This window comes from Mauremys mutica, chromosome 1 (assembly GCF_020497125.1).
Source record: "Mauremys mutica isolate MM-2020 ecotype Southern chromosome 1, ASM2049712v1, whole genome shotgun sequence".
NCBI lineage: Eukaryota > Metazoa > Chordata > Testudines > Geoemydidae > Mauremys > Mauremys mutica.
In genome coordinates this window covers 137,597,667-137,618,414 of record NC_059072.1, presented here as the reverse complement: position 1 = coordinate 137,618,414, position 20,748 = coordinate 137,597,667, and the positions used below count along the sequence as shown (strand labels likewise).

The window sequence follows — 20,748 nt, the reverse complement described above, 5'->3', positions numbered from 1 at the left end:
ACAGACTTTTACAGTAACTGTACTGGCTGTGAATGCATCCCAAGTCCTCAGGGCAAATTAATCATTAAAAAACGCTTGCTTTTAAACCATGTTTTATATTTACAAAGGTACACTCACCAGAGTCCCTTCCATGGCTTCATTGTCTGGGATTGTGGCTTGGGAGGGCTGGGAGGGTACTTCTGTCAGGCTGAGAAAAAGCTCCTGGCTGTTGGGGAGAACAGAGTGCTGTGTGCTCTCTGCAAGCTCGTCCTCCTCTTCCTCCTCCTCATCTTCCCCATCTGCAGAATCCTCAGGCATGGCTAAGATTACCCCCGCCTCGAAATCCACGGACAGGGGTGGGGTAGTTGTGGCGGACCCCCCTAGAATTGCATGCAACTCAGCTTAGAAGCGGCATGTTTGTGGCCCTGCTCCAGACCTTCCGTATGCTACTTTGGTTTTCTGGTAGGCTTCTCTGAGCTCCTTAACTTTCACACAGCACTGTACTGAGTCCCTGCTGTGGCCTCTCTCCATCATGGCCTTGGAAATTTTTTCAAATGTTTTTTCATTTCGTCTTTTGGAACGGAGTTCTGTTAGCACAGAATCCTCTCCCCATATTGCAATCAGATCCAGTACCTCCCGTGCGGCCATGCTGGAGCTCTTTTTCGATTCTCAGGAGACTGCATTGTTACCTGTGCTGATGAGCTCTGCGTGGTCACCTGTGCTGATCAGCTCTTCACGCTGGGCAAACAGGAAATGAAATTCAGAAGTTCGTGGGGCTTTTCCTATCTACCAGGCCAGTGCATCCGACTCCAGATTACTGTCCAGAGCGGTCACAATGGTGCACTGTGGGATAGCTCCCGGAGGCCAATGCCATCGAATTGCGGCCACACTAACCCTATTCCAAAATGGCAATACCAATTTGAGCGCTACTCCCCTCGTTGGGGAGGAGTACAGATATCGATATTAAGAGCCCTTTATATCGATATAAAGGGCCTCGTAGTGTGGACGTGTGCGGCGTTAAATCGGTTTAACGCTGCTAAATTCGGTATAAACGCGTAGTGTAGACCAGGCCTGGGTTTCACTATTCTACAGCAAAGGTTTGTCAGGTAGTGATTTCAAATGCGTGCAGAGGACAGCCATTTCTTAGTGCCACATTCATAAGTGGCCGTACAGACTATAATAAATCATTGGGAGATAAGGCTGGGGGGCTTATCCTCTGAGCCATTTGAGACTGCCCATACATATATTCAGCTTGAATTATATTAATATGCTACAACAATGATGCTATCCTAGATGCTGTGCCTTCTTTCAGGCTGCCTCCATGCCAGGAATGCCCTTCCTGAGGTGCTTCCCAATGCCACTGTCTCCTCTGCATTCAGAGTGCTCCTGAACACCCAACTCTGCCTTGATGCCTTGTTACACTTTGATGCGCCCTGGAACAGCAGTCCCAAAACACAAGGAAACCGAAGCAGGACACGCAGGTAGGTGGTCGATCAAAGCATGTAATAACCACGGAGCAACAGCAACAGTCAGCAACAGTCCGAATAAAACATAACAACAGTCCAAATGGCAGGTATGTAGCAGCAGGCCCTGAATAACTACGCACACCCAACACCGTGCACACATACACACAAACAAAAAGGAACTGGAACACTGAGCTCAGGGAGCAGGAAACAAACAGGAACAAGGAGCAGGAAGCAATAAGCAGGAAGGCATCTCTCTCTCTCTCTCTCTCTCTCTCTCTCACACACACACACACACACACACACACACACGTGTTGCTGTAAACTGGTTTAGTTCCACCGAAGCCAGTAGAGTTCTTATATTACTTAACAGAAACCCTAAAACATTATCCCCAGTTGCATTCTCAACTATTGTTTTACCTAGACATGATCAGTCACCACCTTGACCTCTTTTACACTGTACTTCTTTCTCCTACCTTTCACCAGTTGGCTTGTCTTGTCTCTTTTGCTTGTCTGTGGGACAAGAATGCTGTCTTCTTACTTTTTGTGCAGTGCCTAGAACGCTGGGGGTGAAACTGGGAGCAAATAAGTGAACAGAATAATAATAGAAGGAATGGTATAGAGGGAGACTTTAACCTAAGGGATGGGGTGTAGTTTGCTGTGACTATGGGTATGTCTACACTACAGGATTATTCCAATTTTACAGAAACCGATTTTTGGAAACAGATTGTACAAAGTTGAGTGCACGCGGCCACACTAAGCACATTAATTCGGTGGTGTGCGTCCATGTACCGAGGCTAGCGTTGACTTCCGGAGCGTTGCATTGTGGGTAGCTATCCCATAGCTATCCCATAGTTCCCGCAGTCTCCCCCGCCCATTGGAATTCTGGGTTGAGATCACAATGCATGATGGGGCCAAAAATTTGTCGCGGGTGGTTATGGGTAAATGTCGTCAGTCAATCCTCCCGCCATGAAAGCAATGGCAGACAATCATTTTGCGCCCTTTTCCCTGGATTGCCTGGGCAGATGCCATAGCACGGCAACTATGGAGCCCGTTCAGCCTTTTTTCACTGTCACTGTATGTCTACCGGATGTTGCTAAAAGACGTGGTACTGCAGCGCTACACATCAGTATCCCCTTGCCTTTGCAAGTTAGCAAAGACGGTTACCAGCCCTACTGTACCGTCTGCTGCTTTGCAAGTTGGCAATGATGGTTACCAGTCATATTGTACCATCTGCTGCTGTCATGGGTGCTCCTGGCCGGCCTCGGTGAGGTCGGCCAGGGGCGCATGGACAAAAATGGGAATGACTCCCCAGGTCATTCTCTTCTTTAAGTTTTGTCTAAAGGGAGAGTCAGTCCTGCCTAGACTATCAGGCAAGCCTACTAAAGAACCAGAGAGGCAAACGGCCGCTCCAGGTCAGAGCCCCGGACATCCCGCAGAAATGATGAGCAGCATGCCATTCTAGGGGGTGCCCCTGCAACAACGCCACCTGTTGCTTCCCTCCTCCCCCACCCCTCCTGGGCTACAGTGGCAGTTATCCCCCCATTTGTGTGATGAAATAATAAAGAATGCATGAATAAGAAACAACACTGACTTTATTGCCTCTGCAAGCAGAGATCAAAGTGGGGAGGGGAGGGCAGCCTCCAGCTGCTATGATATTCCAGGCAGGAGTGAATCTCCATTAGACAAAACTTAAAGAAGAGAATGACCAGGAATCATTCCCATTTTTGCCCAGGCGCCCCTGGCCGACCTCACCAAGGCCAGCCAGGAACACTCACGGGACGACGATGACGCCTAACAGTCCTACTGTACTGTCTGCCATCTGCAAGGGAAGGGAAGGGGATGCTGCTGTGTACCGCTGCAGCACTGCATCTGCCAGCAGCATCCAGTAGACATACAATGACATTGAAAAAAGGTGAGAAAGGATTTTTTCCCCTTTGCTTTCATGGGGGGGGGGGCACAACACATACCCTGAACCACCCGCAACAATGTTTTTGACCCTTCAGGCTTTGAGAGCTCAGCCAAGAATTCAAAGGGTTTTCGGAGAGTGCAGGAACTGCGGGATAGCTACAGTCGTCAGTCACCCCTCCCTCTGTGAGCGTCCATTTGATTCTTTGGCTTTCTGGTACGCTTGTCTCAGCAGGGGCGGCTCTAGGATTTGCGCCGCCCCAAGCAGGGCGGCACACCACGGGGGGCGCTCTGGCGGTCGCTGGTCCCGTGGTTCCGGAGGACCTCCTGCAAACGTGCCTGCGGAGGGTCTGCTGGTCCCATGGCTCCAGTGGACCTCCTGCAGGCACGCCTGCGGATGCTCCACCGGAGCCGCGGGACCAGCGGACCCTCCGCAGGCATGCCTGCGGGAGGTCCACCGGAGCCGCTGCCGCCCTCCCGTGGAACGCCGCCCCAAGCACGCGCTTGGCACGCTGGGGTCTAGAGCCGGCTCTGTGTCTCAGCTCCTTGTATCAGCTCCTTAGTTTCATGGAGCACTGTGTTGAGTCCCTGTTGTGGCCTCTGTCTATCATAGCCTTGGAGATTTTTTCAAATGTTTTGGCATTTCATCTTTTGGAACGGAGTTCTGATAGAACAGATTCATCTCCCCATACAGAGATCAGATTCAGTAACTCCCGTATGGTCCATGCTGGAGCTCTTTTTTGATTCTGGGACTGCATGGTCACCTGGGCTGATCAGCTCTCCATGCTGGGCAAACAGGAAATGAAATTCAAAAGTTCGTGGGGCTTTTCCTGTCTACCTGGCCGGTGCATCCGAGTTCAGATTGCTGTCCAGAGCGGTCACAATGGTGCACTGTAGGATAGCTCCCAGAGACCAATACCGTGAAATTGCGGCCACACTAACCCTAACCCGAAATGGCAATACCGATTTCAGCGCTACTCCCCTCATTGGGGAGGAGTACAGATATTGATATTAAGAGCCCTTTATATCAAAATAAAGGGCTTCGTTGTGTGGATGGGTGCAGAGTTAATTCGGTTTAACGCTGCTAAATTCGAGATAAACTCGTAGTGTAGACCAGGCCTTAGGCATGATCAGGGGATGCCAGTATCTCCTTTAACTCTGCACTTTCTGGGTTCTTTGGTTATGTACAGACCATGTGTAGATTGGTGTAGATTGTCACAGTCCGTACTCCCCTGCTCAGATTGTGTTTCCAGCTATACGGCAGACGGGGAGAGCTCGCTCCTGATATTCCCTCCTACCAGCAAGTGGGTGGAGAAAGACCAGTGGGCAAGGAGTGAGAGGCAGGATGACTAGATCAAGTGGCAGGCTGGGCACATGGGGCAGTAACCTCTTCCATGAGAAGGGGTGAAATAACTTACTCGTTCCCTAGAGCAAGGCAGGAACACAATTAATTCTCTGGGCTGCCCCTGCACTACTCAGAGCAGAGTGTGACATTCCAGTTCTACTGGGCTGCCCTGCCTCTCCTGTTTAGGAACTGACCTTGTACAATAGAGGCCCCAGTCCTGACTGGAGCCCTGCCTGGTCCTGCTGCTAATATCAGGCTTTGTGCACACTACAGCTTACATCAATATAAGTTATGTTGCCCAAGGGTGTGAATAGCCTTCCCTGCCCCGCGACATTATACTAATTTAAGTGCCGCTGTGAACAGTGTTATGTCAGCGGGAGAGCTTCTCCCGCTGACATAGCTGCTACTGCCGCTCGCGGGGACTGGAGTGATTAAATTGATTAAATTGACATCAAAGATTTACAACCTATCCTTAAAGATGATCCCTCACTCTCACAGATCTTGGGAGATAGGCCAGTCCTCGCTTATAGACAGCCTCCCAACCTGAAGCAAATACTCACCAGCAACCGCACACCATACAACATAAACACTAACCCAGGAACCTATCCTTGCAATAAAGCCCGATGCCAGCTCTGTCCACATATCCATTCAAGTGACACCATCACAGGACCTAATCACATCAGACACACCATCAGGGGCTCGTACACCTGCACATCTACCAACGTGATATATGCCATCATGTGCCAGCAATGCCCCTCTGCCATGTACATTGGCCAAACCGGACAGTCTCTACGCAAAAGAATAAATGGACACAAATCTGACATCAGGAATCATAACATTCAAAAACCAGTGGGAGAACACTTCAACCTCTCTAACCACTCAGTGACAGACTTGAAGGTGGCAATTTTGCAACAAAAAAACTTCAAAAACAGACTCCAAAGAGAAACTGCTGAACTTGAATTAATATGCAAACTAGATACTATTAACTGTGGCCTAAACAAAGACTGGGAATGGTTGGGTCCTTACACCAATTGAATCTATTTCCCTATGTTAAGATCTCCTCACACCTTCTATGGGCCATCTTTATTATCACTTCAAAAAGTTTTTTTTCCTCCTGCTGACGATAGCTCATCTCAATTGATTAGACTCTGCCTGTTGGTATGCATACTTCCACCTTTTCATGTTCTCTGTATGTATAAACATCCCCTGTCTGTGTGTTCCATTCTATGCATCCGAAGAAGTGAGCTGCAGCTCACGAAAGCTCATGCTAAAATAAATTTGTTAGTCTTTAAGGTGCCACAAGTACTCCTGTTCTTTTTTTAAATTGACAGGGGAGATCTCTCCCATCAGTTTAGAGCATCTGCACTAGCAGTGCTACAAAGGCGCAGCTACATTGCTGTAAGCTCTGTGGTGTAGCCATAGCCTCAGTGGAAATGCCCACAGCTGGGTCACTCGAACTTAACTCTCATATGATTTAGGATTGTTCTTGGAGCCAACATTTTCTCCAAAATGTCTACTCACCCAAAGGATACGCTGGAGTTCTAGACAATAGAAAATGATCCACAGAGAGGGCACCAAGGGGAAATAGTCATCTTCTTCTCCGTTTTGATGGACAACAAATGTTCTCCAGCAGTATCTGTAATCTGAGGAAATAAATATCCCATCATGCCCGTTGAGGGACACGTCCAGGGGATCAATGAGCCCCTCCTTGCTTAGTCAGAGATCAGTAAAGTTCAAGGCAGAATCTGAGTTTTACACTGAACTCAGTGTTGACCAAAAGGTCTAAGTTGTCAATTAGTAATCAGTCAGTCACATTGTTCATATAAGCTCTGATATTTTCTAAGCCAAAGGTTCTCAAACTGGAGGTCGGGACCCCTCAGGGGGTTGTGAGTTTATTATGTGGGGGGTCATGAGCTGTCAGCTTCCACCCCAAACCCTGCTTTGCCTTGAGCATTTATAATGGTGTTAAATATATAAAAAAGTGTTTTTAATTCACAAGGAGGGTCGCACTCAGAGGCTTGCTGTGTGAAAGGGGTCACCAGTACAAAAGTTTGAGAGCCACTGTTCTAAGCTCACATGTCTCCTGGAAGGCCCAACCCTACACAACAAGAATGGAATCAATGCATCAGGGTTCTGCACTCTGTCTGAAGGAAAGGATAGTTTCAGCAAAGAACTGTGCAAGCCCCTCATTCATCATCAGCCTGAGAGAATAGCAGTTACATCCCAGGAAAGGCCCAGTTTGGGTTGTTCCACATACTCCTCTGTCATTCTGCCACTTACAAGATGGGGAGGGAATGGGGAGATGACGGATATGCTTGGGGTTGTTTGCTGGAGCCAAAGAGGATGTAGATGGGAGGGGCTCGGCTCTAGAGGGAGGTTGCTCCTCTGTGCACATGCTGCCCCACTGCTCTGCAGAGTGAACAGAAGGAGCTGGGATGATAGGCAGCGGTGCTGCTCTTGTGGCTAGGTTAGGGGGAGGAAAGGAAAGCAGGCAGAAGGGAGATTTGCTGATGCACCTCCAAACGCCTCCCCACTCCCTGCTATCTGCTTGCCAAGGAGCCCTTCTGCTGCAGGGAGGGGGTCGCTTGGGGGCTTACGTTGTCACTCCCCAGGCCTGCTCTGCACACCTCACTCTCCCACAGGAATGCAGCAGGCCAGATATCCACCACACTGGTCTTGGTCAGTTTACTTATTTGCCCCCTGCTGTGATGCAGCTTGACGCAGCAGGGTAGACAGCAGAGAGGTGCAGAGGTGTGGGCATGCTGTCAGCCTGGCACTGTGCCATGCCGCTACATCTGGCATCCTGGGCAAGGGCAGAGAGACCCTCTGCACTCTTGCCAAGCTTAGGCCTCTTCACTCAGATTGCCAACAAGGGCGTGACACTGGGTGCTTGTCCTGTCCACCCACCACCACCAACTCATGTCACACAACCCACCCACAGACAGTGGCTATTGCTGGCAACACTAGGAACTCAGCAGTGTCTGTGACTGGTTAGTTTTCAGTCCTGTTAACAAGTGGCTGCTGCTGACTTGCTAGTTTTTCAACTCCATTCATAGAACTGTTCTGATTGGCTCCTTGCTGACCTGAACTTTTGGTCACTACAGCCCAGGAACTGAACTGGAACTGCTGCCCTATAGATTAAAGGCTCCATGTTCCATTCCCCGACTTCCTCCACCCAGCCAGCCTCCTTGGCCTGGAATTGGATTGGAAATGGTGCCCTATAAGTTAAAGGCTGCATATGCCATTCTCTGACACCCCTGAGCCATCCAGTCCCCGGCTATTGCAAAGGCCTTGTCTATAGGGTTGCCAACTGTCTAATCGCACAAAACCAAACATCCCTGTCCCACCCTGCCCCTTCTCCAAGGCCCCAACCCCACTCGCTCTATCCCCACTCCCTCTGTCGCTCGCTCTCCCCCACCCTCACTCATTTTCACTGGGCTGGGGCAGGAGGTTGGGGTACGGGAGAGAGGGTTCAGGGTGTGGGGTCCCAGTGACATTTACTGCAGCTCCCAGGAAACTGCTGCCAGGTCCCTGCAGCCGCTATATGCATGGGCAGCCAGGGAGGCTCCGCGTGCTGCCCTTGTGCCCGCAGGCACCACCCCCGCAGCTCCCATTGGTCACGGTTCCTGGCCAATAGAAACTGTGGAGCCGGCACTCGGGCGAGGGCACCGCGAGGAACCTCCCTGGCCGCCCACGCACCTAGGGGCTACAGAGACCTAGCATTCGTTTCTGGGAACCATGCAGAATCAGGTCAGGTGGGGAGCCTGCCTTAGCCCCAGGCCCCTGCTGTGCCGCCAACCAGACTTTTAATGACCCAGTCGGCACTGCCACCAGGGTCCTTTTTTGACTGGTCATTCTGGTTAAAAACTGGACACCTGGCAAGCCTACTTATCTAGACTGGGATAAAAGTTGTGACAATGGAACGTGTCTGCTAATATGTGCTCAGTAACATGTTCTAAAAGTCTAGTGTAGCTACAGCAATGTACACTTTAACATGTGGAAAACTGGTCATGTTAACACCTTGGCTCCCTCCTAGACCTCATCTGGACCAGATTAGCACAGGTTAAAGGCTTGTCTTTTCTGCACTAGGCTTTTCAGATGCGTTAGCACCTGTCAGCTAACCTATCCTATCATCACGCCTTTGATCCTAGCCTAGACAGGGCCAAAGCATGGTTAGGATACCTGGCAGGTTCATGATGTATAGGGCTACTCCACTCTCCATCAGATTCCTGAGGCCTTGTCGGTTGCGTTCATCCATATGCCTAAACAGCCGCGCTGCTTTTATCTTCAGAGTCACACTGGGGTGTGTCCTCAGGAACTCCATTATACTCTGGCAGCATTTCCCACAGGGGCTCCAGGACAGGAACCAGGTGATGGAGCAGTGCACCGATGGCCTGAACTTTAACTTCTTGAAGTCATGTTCCAGGCAGGCGATTTCGGCGTGCTGGGTTGGGGTGTTTCGACACCAGTGCCTCCAGAACTTGGTACTTCTGCCCCACCTGATTTCGTAGAGCAGGTACGTCACTCTTGGGTGTATACCTGGGATGTAATTTGCCCTAAAATCATTTGGTTGTATCTTCCACCTGAAACACAAATGTTATGATGGGCACAGATGTCTTTTACTGCCCCCTTTTGATCCTGTGTATTATATGCAAAGCCCTCACAATTCACAAGTGCTCTTCATCCCAGAGGAACCCAAAACACTCTCCAGGCTGCATATACAGGTATCACTCTCTGGAAGGAAATAATAGGTACAAAATCCAGTTGAAACTGGAAGGAATTTTAGAAGAGTTGGAATCTAATGAGCTCAATCTGGAATTAGACAAAGACACCTGAGGGATCCTTGTCATGTACTTCTGCACCAGCTATGGACTGGCTGCAGAGCAGGCGTATACACATCAGGTGTGATCATCATAGAATCCTTTAACACTCTGCTAGGGATGGCTGAGGTTCATTTTAAATAAGATATTTTCACGCACAGTGCCACCTAGCGGCCGAACAGTATAATACGGTTTAGCCTGCCATTACGATCCTTCTGTAGTGCCCCCTACTGAGTCACCCACACCCCTCCTGCAGCATAGCACCCTAGGATCAACCTGGGGCATTGGGGTCAGTGCTGGTTCAGAAGGGAGAGCACCCACTGTGGTACTGGGAACTGTACCTTTAATTATGTTTAACTTTCCAGACAGGAATTCAGGGGGCGACGTGGGAGCGGCAGAAGCGAACGCTCTGTTACGTAGCTGCAGCTGAGGAGCTATGTCACTGAATAAAGAGGATCTCTTTCACGCACATTAGGTCTCGAGGGATTAGTGAACACCACATGGTATCAGGAGTAAATAGAAATTACAAAAAGAACCTGGTGGAAGAATGGAACAGCTGAAAGCTCCACCAGAGCTGAAAGTCTCTGGAAAGGTGGAAGACAACTGGAAGAGTTCTTCTTGACCTGCTGCTCACAAACAGGGAAAAATTAGTAGGGGAAGCAAAAGTGGATGGGAACCTGGGATAGTCGAGTTCAGGATACTGACACAAGGAAGAAAGGAGAGCAGCAGAATACGGACCCTGGACTTCAGAAAAGCAGACTTTGACTCCCTCAGGGAACTGATGGGCAGGATCCCCTGGGAGTATAACATGAGGGGGAAAGGAGTCCAGGAGAGCTGGCTGTATTTTAAAGAAGCCTTATTGAGGTTGCAGGAACAAACCATCCTGATGTGTAGAAAGAATAGTAAATATTGCAGGCAACCAGTGTGGCTTAACAGTGAAATCCTTGCTGATCTTAAACACAAAAAAGAAGCTTACAAGAAGTGGAAGCTTGGACAAATGACCAGGGAGGAGTATACAAATATTGCTCCGGCATGCAGGAGTGAAATCAGGAAGGCCAAATCACAATTGGAGTTGCAACTAGCAAGGGATGTTAAGAATAACAAGAAGGGTTTCTACAGGTATGTTAGCAACAAGAAGGTCGTCAGGGGAAGTGTGAGCCCCTTACTGAATGGGGGAGGCAACCTAGTGACAGAGGATGTGGAAAAAGCTAATGTACTCAATGATTTTTTCACCTCTGTCTTCACGAACAAGGTGAGCTCCCAGACTACTGCAATGGGCAGCACAGTATGGGGAGGAGGTGACCAGCTCTCTGTGGAGAAAGAAGTGGTTCAGCTCTATTTAGAAAAGCTGGACGAGCACAAGTCCATGGGGCCGGGTGCACTGCATCAGAGGGTGCTAAATGAGTTGGCAGATGTGATTGGAGAGCCATTGGCCATTATCTTTGAAAACTCATGGCGATCGGGGGAGGTCCCGGATGACTGGAAAAAGGCTAATGTAGTGCCCATCTTTAAAAAAGGGAACAAGGAGGATCCAGGGAACTACAGGCCAGTCAGCCTCACCTCAGTCCCTGGAAAAATCATGGAGCAGATCCTCAAGGAATCAATTTTGAAGCACTTAGAGCAGTGGTCCCCAACCTTTTTGGCACCAGGACCGGTTTCGTAGAAAAAAAAATTCCGCGGACCTGTGGGATGGTTTTGGGACGATTCAAGCGCATTACATTTATTTTTGTACTTTTATTTCTATTATTATTGTAATATATAATGAAATAATTATACAACTGACCATAATACAGAATTAGTGGGAGCCCTGCCCCCTATCTGACCCCCACCCACTTCCTGCCCCCCCGACTGCCCACCCCCCTCAGAATCCCTGACCCATCCTGCTCCTTGTCCCCTCACCATCCCCCAGAGACCCCCACCACCCTGGGACCCCACCCCTGCTCCCTGTCCCCTGACTGCCCCAACCCCTATCCCCCCACTGCTGAGTCCTGACAGACCCCCCCGGAACACCCACAATCCAACCCCCCCATTCCCTGCCCCTGACCGCCCCCCAACCTCCGCCCCCTCTCTGTGCCCTGACTGTCCCCAGGACTCCCTGCCCCTTAGCCAACCCCGCTGGCCCCAGCCTCTTACCCCTGGCTCCCCGCTCACCCGGAGCCTCAGCGCCTCGCCCGACAGCTGCAGCGTGCCTCCGGCGGGGCCTGAGCTCCGTCCTGCTCAGAGCCACATGGTGAGGGGGCGAGGCTGGGAGCTCCACGCCGAGCGGAGGCAGCTGAGCTCAGCCCGGAGCTCGCAGCCCCGCCCCCTCACCATGCGGCTCTGAGCGGGGCGGGGCTCAGCGGCCCCGCCGGAGACACGCCGCTTGATGTGCTAGGGGTCGGTTCGCGGCCCGGTTCCTAACAGGCCGCGGACCGGTACCAGTCTGCGGCCCGGGGGTTGGGGACCCCTGACTTAGAGGAGAGGAAAGTGATCAGGAACAGTCAGCATGGAGTCACCAAGGGCAAGTCATGCCTCACTAACCTAATTGCCTTCTATAATGAGATAACTGGGTCTGTGGATGAGGGGAAAGCTGTGGACATGTTTATTCCTTGACTTTAGCAAAGCTTTTGATACGGTGTCCCACAGTATTCTTGCCAGCAAGTTAAAGAAGTATGGGCTGGATGAATGGACTATAAGGTGGATAGAAAGCTGTCTAGATCGTCGGGCTCAACGAGTAGTGATCAATGGCTCCATGTCTAGTTGGCAGCCGGTATGAAGCAGAATGCCCTAATGGTCGGTCTTGGGGCTGTTTTTATTCAATATCTTCATTAATGATCTGGAGGATGGTGTGGACTGCACTCTCAGCAAGTTTGCAGATGACAATAAACTGGGAGGAGTGGTAGATACGCTTGAGGATAGAGATAGGATACAGAGGGACCTAGACAAATTAGAGGATTGGGCCAAAAGAAATCTGATGAGGTTTAACAAGGACAACTGCACTTAGGACAGAAGAATCACATGCACTGCTACTGATTAGGAACCAAGTGGCTAGGCATCAGTTCTGCAGAAAAGGGGTTACAGTGTACGAGAAACTGGATATGAGTCAACAGTGTGCCTCTGTTGCCAAGAAGACTAATGGCATTTTGGGCTGTATAAGTAGGAGCATTGCCAGCAGATTGAGGGACGTGATCATTGTCCTCTATTTGGCATTGGTGAGGCCTCATCTGGAGTACGGTGTCTACTTTTGGGCCCCACACTACAAGAAGGATGTGGAAAAATTGGAAAGAGTCTCCAGCAGAGGGCAACAAAAATGATTAAGGGGCTGGAGCACATGACTTATTAGGAGAGGCTGAGAGAACTGGGCTGATTTAGTCTGCAGAAGAGAAGAATGAGGGGGGATTTGATAGCTGCTTTCAACTATCTGAAAGGGGGTTTCCAAAGAGGATGGATCTAGGCTGTTCTCAGTTGTAGCAGATGACAGAACAAGGAGTAATGGTCTCAAGTTGCAGTGGGGGAGGTTTAGGTTGGATATTAGCAAACACTGAGCCCCTGATAAGAGGCAAGATTGTGATTGGAATATGAACCAAAAAAAACTCAGAAAAAGCTACCCAGAATTAACCCTTGTCAAGGCAATTAGAATTTGCCAAGGAATGGAAGACACCCAGTGTAGAATGAAGCTTACGAAGGCTGGACAGTGCTCTGACACTGTAGATGTTGTCAGTAGCTACCGGTGTGGTGCTCTGCTCTTGTTCAATGATGATAACAGTCAGCTGCGTGCGTGTTCCCTCTGTGTGCTGCCCTGGCTCTGTGCAGATAGCTGACACAGCAAACCCCGAAAGAACCCCCAAAGACCACAGACACTAGTAAGGTACGAAGGAACCCGAGCCAGGTTTATTGTCAAAAGAAGCACAGTAATAGTTTCCTATAGACTCTACAGGACATACTACGAATATGTGCCCCCTGGCAATGGACACAGCTCAGCCAGTGGCGGGACACTCCACTACCCCCTAGGCTGGACAAAGATGCGCACTCCGGGACCTACTTTTATACAGTTACAGGACAGATTACTCATCCCTCCTGACGTACTGAGGTACAACCCCTTGGCTCATTAGGTGCTGTCTCCCCCTTTGATCATGTTGTTTCAGACAAACAGATCTATCCATCATGCTGTTCTTTTGATCCTGTCTTTAAGATGCACCTGCCTGTTCCTTGTTATGTCTGTGGAGTGTCCTTGTATCGGGCTGTCCAGGTGCCATATTGGCACAAGTTCCTCTTATTAGCACTTATATGTGAATGCACCTGCTTCTAACAACCCTCTTCTCACCAACTTCTGTGAGTGGGGCCTGCCTCAGGCTCACAGCCCAGCTTTTGCTTAGCAATGCCTGGAGGTACTTTGGTTCAGGCTTCAGGCCTCAGACTGGGCATCTGACACAACAGTTTGTTTCGGGGCCCCATCTTACTATAGTAGACATGATAGAGAATCCAAAATAATGCAAAAATATATACCTGAGGCAGAAAGACACAGGGAGCTCAAGTCAGAGTCAAGCAAGAATAGCACATGGAGCTGCACACGCTGTGACAGCCCGCACAAACCAGGACAATGCCCGGCATATGGGAAAAGGTGCAGGAAATGCAATGAATTACATCACTCTGCAGGCGTTTGCAAGCAGTAGCAGAATGTGCACAGCAGTTCTCAACCTGCAGCCCGTGGGCCGCATACGGCCCAATTATTACACAGCTGTGGCCCGGTTGTGTGCTAAAGGCCACTGGGCTGTGTGGGTCTGGGTTCCTGGCTGCCTGGATGCCCAGTGCAGTGGGGTCCAGGCTGACCAGCCTGGCGCGGTGGGTTCAGGGTCACCAGCCAGCCCCGCATGGCGGGGGCCCAGGTCTGCCAGCTGGCCCTGTGAGGTCTGGGGGCTGCCCCATGGGGTCGGAATCCAGGATCGGCGTTGGGGCTGCAGGTCCGTGAGGTCAGGGTCCGGCCTGCCGCCCAGCTGCCCTGCCACCCAGCCCCAAGCAGCCAGGTCCAGGGTCGGGGCCGCCACCCGGCCCTGCACAGCAGGGTCTGGGGTCCCTGCCACCTACCTCCCCACCCAGGGCTCCACTCTTGGCTTCACTTTGTGGAGAGTTCTCCGGGTGGGAGGTGCTGGGCAGAGGGGTCTGTGAGGGTGGTTCGGGGGCGGGGAGGTCTGCTGTGTTTCTCAACCTGCGCCCAGATAACACAGTGATAAATGGGTTGAGAACCACAGGCATAGACAAAGAAAATGATCACAGACCCACTAGCTCAGCTGAATTCGTCATAGGAGCAATGGGCAGCATTGCAGCAGAAGATGATTGGCCTGCCAGCCTGCAAGCAGATGGGACATAGGTTAATAAGGTGGACATAGGTGCACAAGCCAATGTGGTGCCAACCCCCCCCCCCCCCCAGTGATATTAACACTATAAGAAATGGCACAAGTACTGAAAAATAAACAGGTATAATTCATGGCTTACAATGGTGAGCTTATCCCCAGTAAAGGCATATGTGAACTGGATGTACGGATAAATAATACATGGGAAAAGGGACATTTTGTAATAAAGAGCCCCTGTTATTGGGTTAAAAGCATGTCTAGTCCTGGGTTTCATCAAGTGGTGCACTCATTGGAGGGCAGGGGATCAAAATAATTGAGAATGAGTTTGAGGATGTCTTCCAGGGGACAGGGAAATTCTTAACAGAATACAGAGTAGAGCTGAAGAGCCTAACCGCCCCACAACTCATGCCCCTAGGAAAGTTACCCTCACCTTAAGGAAGAGGCTAAAAGAGGAGCTGGATAGGCATTTTGCTCTGGGAATCATAGAGCAAGTAGAGGAACCAACAGAGGGGTACACTCACTGGTCATTTTGGAAAAAAAGGAGGGAACCCTTCACTTCTGTATGGACCCAAAAGAGTTAAATCAATATGTAAAAAGGGAACATTTCCCACAACCTCAAAAGAGGAGACATTTGGGGGGATGTGGCTGATGGGGATGTGAACTCTTTTTCTACATGGGATGTGTCAGCAGGGTTCTGGCAGGTGCCCTTAAAAAAGCAGAGCACATGTGCCTTATCTAGCCTCCCAAACCAGCAACCTGAGCGTGCTACTGTGCAATGATGTCCAATGGACACGGGATGCCACACTTAATAAAGAGTTTGAGAAACTGGAGGAGTTAATAAAGAGGCCCGAGTCCTGAGGTACTAGACAGTAAGCGCAAAACAAAGTTATGCCTGAGATACCTCCAAGGAGGGTATTGGGACAGGCATTTTACAGCAGCAAGGCCAAAACTGGAGACTAGTGGCTTACGCATCATAGGCACTTGCAAAATCTGAGTTTCAAGAGGCCCAAACAAAGGAAGTGGCTTTGGCCTTAGCACACGGGTGCAAAAAGTATCATGCCTTTATTTATAGGAGGCCTGTGTTAGCTGAAAGTGACCATAAACCAGCCATTGCCACTGCCAGCTTGGCCTGGGAAACACCCTTCCTCACACATCTTAGAATATGGAGATTATTTTTTTAGCTCCAAATTAGGGCTGTCAAGAGATTAAAAAAATTAATTCTGATTAGTCATGCTATTAAAAATATTAATTGCAATTAATTGCACGATCAATCGCACTGTTAATAATAGAATACCATTTATTTAAATACTTGTGGATGTTTTCTACATTTTCAAATATACTGATTTCAATTACAACACAGAACACAAAGTGTATAGTGCTCACTTTATATTTATTTTTTATTACAAGTATTTGAACTATAAAAAAACAAAAGAAATAGTACTTTTCAATTCACCAGTACTGTAGTGCAATCTCTTTATCAGGAAAGTTGAACTTACAAATGTAGAATTATGTAAAAAAAACCCAAACCTGCATTAAAAAATAAAACAATGTAAAACTTTAGAGCCTACAAGTCTACTCAGTCCTATTTCTTGTTCAGCCAATCACTCAGAAAAACAAGAGCAGCAAAGAGTCCTGTGGCACCTTATAGACTAACAGACATATTGGAGCATGAGCTTTCGTGGGTGAATACCCACTTCGTTGGATGCATGACATGGACTCTTTGCTGCTCTTACAGATCCAGACTAACACGGCTACCCCTCTGATACTCAGACAAACAAGTTTGTTTACATTTGCAGGAGATAATGCTGCCTGCTTCTTGTTTACAATGTCACCTGAAAGTGAGAACAGGTGTTCACATGACACTGTTGTAGCCGGCATTGCAAGATATTACGTGCCAGATGCTCTAAAGATTCATATATCCCTTCATGCTTCAACCACCATTCCAGGGGACATGTGTCCATTCTGATGATGGGGGTTCTGCTCGATATCAATCCAAATTGTGCAGAATGACACATATTCATTTTCATTATCTGAGACAGATGCCACCAGCAGAAGGTTGATTTTCTTTTTTGGTAGTTTGGGTTCTGTAGTTTCCGCATTGGAGTTGTTGCTCTTTTAAGACTTTTGAAAGCATGCTCCACACCTCGTCCCTCTCAGATTTTGGAAAGCACTTCAGATTCTTAAACCTTGGGTTGCGTGCTGTAGCTATCTTTAGAAATTTCACATTGGTTCCTTCTTTGCGTTTTGTCAAATCTGCAGTGAAAGTGTTCATAAAATGAACAACATGTGTTGGATCATCATCTGAGACTGCTATAACATGAAATATATGGCAGAATGTGGGTAAAACAGAGCAGGAGACATACAATTCTCTCCCAAGGAGTTCAGTCACAAATTTAATTAATGCATTATTTTTTAACAAGCACAATCAGCATAGAAGCATGTCCTCTGGAATGGTGGCCAAAGTATGTTCAGTGTGGGAGAAAACCTCAGTTCTCTCTTTTTGGTTGGGTGCAGCAGAATCAGATACTTTATTTATTCTCAAGCAATTGCAAAGAGGGAGGGAGTGCCCTAGGTCACAGGGTTTCCCCCTCCTAGGCAGGTCTCTCAAAAGATAAACAATTACAGCAAGCATTTATACCTTTTGTTACATACAATAATAAGCAACAGCTGCATTTTGTTTATACATAGGTCATCCTGATATCTTATTTTTCTCACTTCTATTTAGACGCCAATTTACATTCCTCATTACCGACACAAGATCGCAACGACTTCTCCCACAGTTCTTTCCCACTCGCTTCACACAATCCTTGCTTCTACAAACCTCATGTTAGTAAGGTTACAGCTAGCCTAACTCTTGCTAACAGAGACTGTCTTGCATTAAGATCCCCTACAAATTCCTGTCAGTTCTTTCTCTACTTCCACATTAGCATATCTGGCATGTAAATACCTTGCAATGCCAGCTACAAAAGTGCCATGCAAATGCCTGTTCTCACTTTCTGGTGACATTGTAAATAAGAAGAGGGCAGCATTATCTCCTGTAAATATAGACAAACTCGTTTCTCTTACCAATTGGCTGAACAAGAAGTAGGACTGAGTAGACTTGTAGGCTCTGAAGTTTTAGAATCATAGAATACATCCTAATGCAGGGGTGGGCAAATTGCTCCACCCTTCCGGTGCAGCAAGCCACAGGGTCTGCACTCCTGGGCTGGAGCACCTGGCCGAACGCAGTAACCTGCGGCCCCTCCCCCACCTTCCCCCCTCCCCTGGAGCCATGCCGCCGCACTCACAGCATTCTGAGGGGCGGGGCTGTCCACTCCCACGGGGCAGTATGTCTGGCTCTGCATGGAGAAGAACATGCTGCTAGGAGCTTCATGGTAAGTGGTCAGGGGCCGGGGGCGTTGGATAAGGGGTGAGGGCAGTCAGGGGACAGGGGGCAGGATATTTGGGGCTGGGTGTCCCCCAGCCCCACCTGTGACCCCCCCACGTCCCCGACTTGCTGCCCCCGCTCACCTTTCCAGGGCCTCGGAGCAGAGCTGCCTTCGTTCAGCAACTGCTGCCGCAGGGTCCTACTGCCCCACCTGTCAACTGCCAGGGCAGACTGACTCTGAGCCTGCCCTTCCCCCTCAAACCCTTCCTTTTTCTGGCAGGACCCTCCAGCAGCACAGCCCCCCCACACACAATCACCACTCCTGCCCCATGCTGGGCAAGGAGGCAGCCCCATCCCTCACCACCAGTGAGGCTACAGTCAGGGGCAACAGCAGGGGAGGAGGCGCACACAGCACCCCCCAGCACCCACCACGGGGGAGGCAAGGGAGATTCCTGGACCTGAGAGGGGCCCTAGGAGCACATGCAGTGACAGGTGTGGGGGTGAGTGTGCTGCCGCGGGGGTGGGAAAGGGAGGCTCCTCCCCCAGAGCTTGCTGCTGCCGGCAGGGAAAGGGCTGGGGGGAGTCCTCCTCTCTGGCCCCATCCCTGGGGCAGCCTGCCTGCACCCCAAACTCATCCCCAGCCCAGCCCCACCCCAGGCCCACACGCCCAGTCAGAGCTTTCACCACCCACCTCACCCTCAACCCTCTACCCGAGCCCTGAGCCCCTCCAGCACCCCAAACATCTTATCCTCAGTTCCAGCCAGAGCCCTCACCCCCCGCACCATAATCCTCTGCCCCAGCTCTGAGCCCCTCCCACACCCAAACCTCCCATTCCCAGCCCCAGCCAGAGCCCTCACCCCCCACCCCCCAACCCTCTGCCTGAACCCTGAGCCCCTCCAGCAACCCAAACACCTTATCCCCAGCCAGATCCCTCACCCCCACACTCCTACTCTTGCCTTGAGCCCCTCCTACGCCCCAAACCTCCCATTCCCAGCCCCAGCCAGAGCCCTCACCCCCACCCCTCAACCCTCTGTCTGAGCCCCTCCAGCAACCCAAACACCTTATCCCCAGCCAGAGCCCTCACCCCCACACTCCTACTCTCACCCTGAACCCCCCTCCCCACAGGAAGGGTTGAAAGCTCGAAGCCTCTGGTAATTGGCTGAGCCTTAATCAGTGGACGGGGCATTCACCCAGGCCAGGGCTTTATAAAGCCGTGCACAAGCAACCAGGGGCTGCTAACAGGGAGTTTCGCAAGGGAGTTTAGAAGGGGAGTGGGAAGGGAGCGGGAGACCCTCATTGGCCCTAAACCCCTTCCCTGTAGTCCCTTTAAAACCTATAAACCAAACCACATTCCAAAACCTCGTTCTGTAAACCACCCTTCCATTAACTAGGAGACAATGCAGGAAGAAGCCCAGCAGCAGTGTGGGAGCTATTCAGTTTATTGCACTGAGTGTTGCATGTATGATTACCTGCCCTGTGGGCGGGTGGCGTGTGTGTGCAGTCGGTGCAAGGAGCTCCTGGCCCTCAGAGACCATGTACGGACTTTGGAGGCCAGGGTGGCGGAACTGGAGGAGCTAAGAGAGCAGAGAGGTATGTTGATGAGGCCTTCCAGGACACTGTAGAAATGTCCCACCTCCGCTCAGACAGCCCCTGCGCTGTTGAGAAGGAAGAACGGCCCAGGGAAGCAGAGCAGTCAATGGGAGCAGAGGGAAACCTTCCCGTAGTTGGGACCCTCCTTCCAGATGGTGCTGGGGTTGCCTCGCACTGAGGTTGCCTCTCCGGGGGAGGGAACTCCAGTTTCTAGGAAAAGGCAGGTGTTAGTAATGGGAGATTTGATTATTAGAAACGTAGATAGCTGGGTTTGTGATGACCGGGAGAACCGTATGGTGACTTGCCTGCCTGGTGCGAAGCTTGCGGATCTCTCGAGGCATCTAGACAGACTTATGTGTAGTGCTGGGGAGGAGCCGGTGGTCGTGGTACATGCAGGTACCAATGACATAGGGAAGGGTAGGAGAGATGTCCTGGAAGCCAAATTTAGGCTGCTAGGGAAGAGACTGAAATCCAGGACCTCTATGGTGGCATTCTCAGAAATGCTCCCAGTTCCACACGCAGGGCTAGGTAGGCAGGCGGAGCTTCAGAGTCTCAATGCGTGAATGAGACGATGGTGTAGAGAGGAGGGGTTCACGTTCATTAGGAATTTGGGGAAACTTCTGGGATGGGAGGAGCCTATACAGGAGAGATGGGCTCCACCTAAACCAAAGTGGAACCAGACTGCTGGCACTAAACATTAAAAAGGTTGTAGAGCAGTTTTTAAACTAGGAGATGGGGGAAAGCCGACTGCTGCAGAGGAGCATGTGGATCGGACACAGACTTCTCTTAGGGGAGAGTCTGATGATAGAGAATCTCCAGGTTATAGTCAGGAGCAGAGGACGGAAGAGGATAATGTAAGGGCCGGATCAGATGATAAACAGTCACATAAAAAAGAATCTGGCACATCAGAAAAAGGCAGACTAATAAACGGACAAGTTTTTAAAGT

The 20,748-nt window shown here is 50.1% G+C and overlaps 1 protein-coding gene across 1 annotated transcript in view; it reads right to left on the bottom strand.

The window, feature by feature from the left end:
• LOC123355797 (C->U-editing enzyme APOBEC-1-like) overlaps positions 1–20,748 on the bottom strand; it is a 43,401-nt gene that overhangs the window by 11,992 nt on the left and 10,661 nt on the right. The window contains exons 3-4 of the mRNA XM_044998514.1: positions 8,878–9,278; positions 6,217–6,338 (exon numbers count right to left, since the gene is read on the bottom strand). Of these exons, the coding sequence (XP_044854449.1) occupies positions 6,217–6,338; positions 8,878–9,278 (523 nt within the window). The remainder of the gene's footprint in view (positions 1–6,216; positions 6,339–8,877; positions 9,279–20,748) is intronic.